General features: G+C 40.7%; 1 protein-coding gene across 4 annotated transcripts in view; it reads right to left on the bottom strand.

The window, feature by feature from the left end:
• Positions 1-2,444: 2,444 nt before the first annotated feature.
• SPART (spartin) overlaps positions 2,445-3,941 on the bottom strand; it is a 29,464-nt gene continuing 27,967 nt past the window's right edge. For all 4 annotated transcript variants that reach the window (XM_036904974.2, XM_036904969.2, XM_036904970.2 and 1 more), the window contains one exon: positions 2,445-3,888. In XM_036904974.2, coding sequence (XP_036760869.2) covers positions 3,621-3,888 — 268 coding nt within the window. In that variant the 3' untranslated portion in view covers positions 2,445-3,620. The remainder of the gene's footprint in view (positions 3,889-3,941) is intronic.

The raw sequence follows: 3,941 nt of genomic DNA, 5'->3' as shown, positions 1-3,941 counted from the left end.
CGCTGGCACCACCTCCCGGCGCCGCGCGGTGACGTCACAGGGCGCGCCCGCGGGGGCGGGGCCGGAGTCGGGAGTGGGGGCGGCCGGGGCCGGGGCCGGGCTGCGGGCCCTGAGAGGCAGGAGGTCTACCTGTCCCGGGAGCACGTCCTTCAGCCAAGTGCTGCTCCCCAAGACCCGAAAGCTGGGGCCCCATTCCTGTTCCCACTCTGGCGGAGGGTCAAGCCTTGCTCAGAACCATCGGCATAGGTTCATTCGTGAACGCTGGGCCGAGCCCCGGTGTTCGGCTCCCCCAGGATGGCCCGCCCTCCCCCGCTGCCGACGAGCGGACCGCGAGGCCCCCGCCTGAGCCCGGACGCCGTCCCAGTCCAGAGTGTTCGCGTTTGGGGCAGACCTGGACACTGTCCACGGCACGGCTCAGCGCTGCGCGCTACGACTTGAAATTTCATCAAAATTGTAATCGAAATGTTGCGCTTCACTCCTGGTCTGTCTGTGCGTTGGTGTCACCCTGGCTTCCAACCATCTTTGGGTAGAAAAATGTACTGCCTCTAACCCTGACTTCTCGGGCACACTTTCCCGAGAACACATTAAAAGACATCATTTTATCTATATACGTAAAGATTTTTAAAATTCATCTTTATATTGTGAATAGAAAGTTTTGAAAACTTCAGTAATCAAAATGTTCTAAGCATTTCTGTAGCTAAACTAAATATAAAACAGCAAAATCCATTAGGAAGTCTATTTAAAAACACTTGGTTTTGAGTCTGGTAAGAATAGACAGGAAAAGTAATTTCTATTTGAACAGAGCATTATTTATCAGACTTACCTGAAAAGTGGAACATAAGATGATTTCTGGCCACAAGCCCTAAGCCTAGCTCTTCTTAGCTTACACTAAAATACCTATGAAGACAGACAGAGAAAAAGACAAAAGCCCACTCAGTCACCAAAACCTAGGACTAATGATCTATTTGCTAATATCTTGGGAAATTTCCTATGAACTGTCAAGCCCATGGAATTTTAATTATAAAAAAATACAAATAGTGTTAATTATAAAAAAATACAAATAGTGTTAAACGGCTAGAGTCAGAGGAAATTATAAAGACCATTCGTCCTTCCCTAGCTGTTTAAGCCGTCGGCCTAACAATCACTCTATTATGTAGGTTGCTCCTCTTTGAGGCTTACGTGTGACCTTTCATACTGTTCTGTCTTGGGAAAGTTACTCAACCTCTCTATACCTGTTTCCTATACTGTGCAATGAAGATTGTAATACACCTCACAGGAATGCTGGGCGGTTAAAATGAGTTAATCTGTGTAAAAGCCCTTAGAACACTACCGGTTCATAGTAAGCAGTAAGCACTATATAAACTTTTGCTCCCCTTATTTCTACAACCAGTTGGTACCTGGAAACACTCCCAGAAGTACAGCATGGGGCAGGGAGAGACAGTCTGAAGCAAAGTGAAGACAAACTCGGTAGCAGTAAATATTAACTGTCATTTTTAATACTCTGTTGAAACTCAAAGAAGCAAGCAGCTGGGTAAAAGGCCTCTAGACATTGAAAACTGGGCGAAAAGGCCGTGTTGGTTACTTTTGTCAGCTTGACTGGGCAACAGAGCGTCCAGACATTTGGCTAAGTATTATTCTGGGTGTGTCTTTGAGGGGTTTCTGGATGAAATCAGCACTTGGATCAGAACTGAGTGAAGCAAGCAGATTGCCCTCCCTAAGGCCAGGGGAACTGGTCCAGTCCACTGAAGACCTGAAGAGAACAGAGGGCTGCGTGAGGGAACTCCCCCGGCCTGACTGCTTTGTTGGTAAACCGGTCTTTCTGGCCTTCGGGCTCAGACTGAAAGGTTCCCTCTGGGTCTCTGGCCCACCAGCCTGCAGACTGGAAATTACAGCACGGGCTTGGGTGGAACAACACATCAGCTCTCCCGAGCCTTCAGATCACTGACAGCAGATGCTCGGACTTCTCAGCCTCTGTGATTTGCAGAGCCAATTCCTTATGACGCATCTCTTTATATATGTGTGTGTGTGCGTGCGTGTATATATGTGCACACATATATATATATATATATATATATATATCAGTGGCTTTGTTTCTCTGGATAACTGATATAGAAGTTCTATTTATCAAAATTTTATCTTGCTGTTCATCTGAACAGGCAACCCGCACCAAGTGCTTAGAGTAGAATGAAGTGAATGGACAGCCAGATACCTGTTGACAAATTCAGTTTTGCTGACCTCTGGTCTAAGGCAACTTTTTAAACTTTAGGCTCCATTATGTGTCATTTCACTTCTTTAACAAGGCAAAGACTGACTGGAAGCTCTTTAGCAATTCAATTTTATTTCCACTTAACAGCTAGTATATTAGCCTTGGCCTTAGGGAAAGGTTCTACTAAGTCTATGCATTCCTGAAATAAAAGCCCATGAATACGTTTGAGGCCAAGTAATTCAAGTAATTTAGAGACAGTTTATTCATCAAGTACATTCTTTAGGCAATTTCAAATAAAGTCTAATAAACTAAGTAGCCATTAGAGGTTCAGAAATATTAGAATTGGGTGATAGATATGAAAACCAATACAACCTCTTAAAATCAGTAGACAAAAGTAAAATCCCATTAGGCATTTACTTACATTATTTATAGCACATAGGTCTGCAAATGTCCTCTTCTATCAAAGGGAAAGCTGTTATACCCACCAACTATGGATTAACCCCTAAATCTTCACATTCTTTCCCTTGTTTATGAATAAAACCTTTCCCAATATTCCAATGACTGAATCCAAAATAAAAATATATTTACCATCTGTAAACTCCATTCTGTTTATATTTTAGTCTTTACAAAGTGTTAGCCTTTTGGGAACACTTACAGAAGTAGATATGGTGAAATGATTTAAGTACTTTCTTATCCAATTAAGCTGATGACAATTACTTCAAATTTTAATACATTTCATACCCCTGAATTACCTAGACTCCTAATAGATTAATACCAGTCTAAATCCAGAAGACTTAAAAATCTATTTGTATTCATTTTAAATCAGAAAGACTAGCCAACTTAATTTTATAAAGCCTCATTTTATTAGTCTAGTCTGTTTTGAACATCTTTTAAATGTTACCTAAGAATTCTTAGTTTCTGTTTGGCTTACACACTGAAAATTATGACAAGAACCTAAAAAAATCGGCAATTTGTGCAGAAAGAGGAGACAAATCATACCTTCCCATTACTAACAGAACTAAGGTTAGTTACTATATGCCAAATTTTATGTAAATACATAATTTCCAGCTTTGTTTTCTGAAAGATCACAAATACAAAAATAGTTTAACATTAGGTTTAATGAGGTTTACAGCACTTGTATAGTCTTATTTTATCTGCAAAATATTGTAGGCACATTGAGAAAAAAAATAAACTTACTGAGAATATACCTCTGTATTTCTAAAGGTCAGATGCAAGAATACTGATTCTTATATAAGTAAAATACATGCCATAAAAGCTTATGAAACAGTTGCTATGTAGGAATGAATACATTAAAAAAATACTGGTTAATTTGTGGGGAATTCCACGTATGCTTATTTAACAAAATTGCGTCCATCTTGTAAGGCTCTGGTATAGGTGATGCACAGCACTTCTGTCATTTATCTTTCTTCTTTGCCTCATTCTTCTCTGGTTCTTCAGTCTGCTCATCCTTCTCTTTGATGTTTACACTTGCTTCTGCTTGATTTTTCCCCTTGGAATTATCAACTATTTTATAGTCCTCAAGGAGAGTGTGCCCTGTTTGCTTTGCAGTTTTCTTCACCATGGCTTTGATGCCAATGTTGTCAATATTATAGGCAGTCACACCAACATTGATGGCAGAATCTACTGCATCATGTGTTGCGTTCCCCGCAGTATGCCCATATCTTTAAAAGAAAGAATACAGAAAGTACAATGAAAATATAACTATAAATTAAGG

The sequence above is a fragment of the Manis pentadactyla genome, chromosome 2 (genome assembly GCF_030020395.1).
Source record: "Manis pentadactyla isolate mManPen7 chromosome 2, mManPen7.hap1, whole genome shotgun sequence".
NCBI classification, from domain to species: domain Eukaryota; kingdom Metazoa; phylum Chordata; class Mammalia; order Pholidota; family Manidae; genus Manis; species Manis pentadactyla.
The sequence above is the reverse complement of the archived record's forward strand: the minus strand, read 5'-3'. Positions and strand labels throughout refer to the sequence as shown.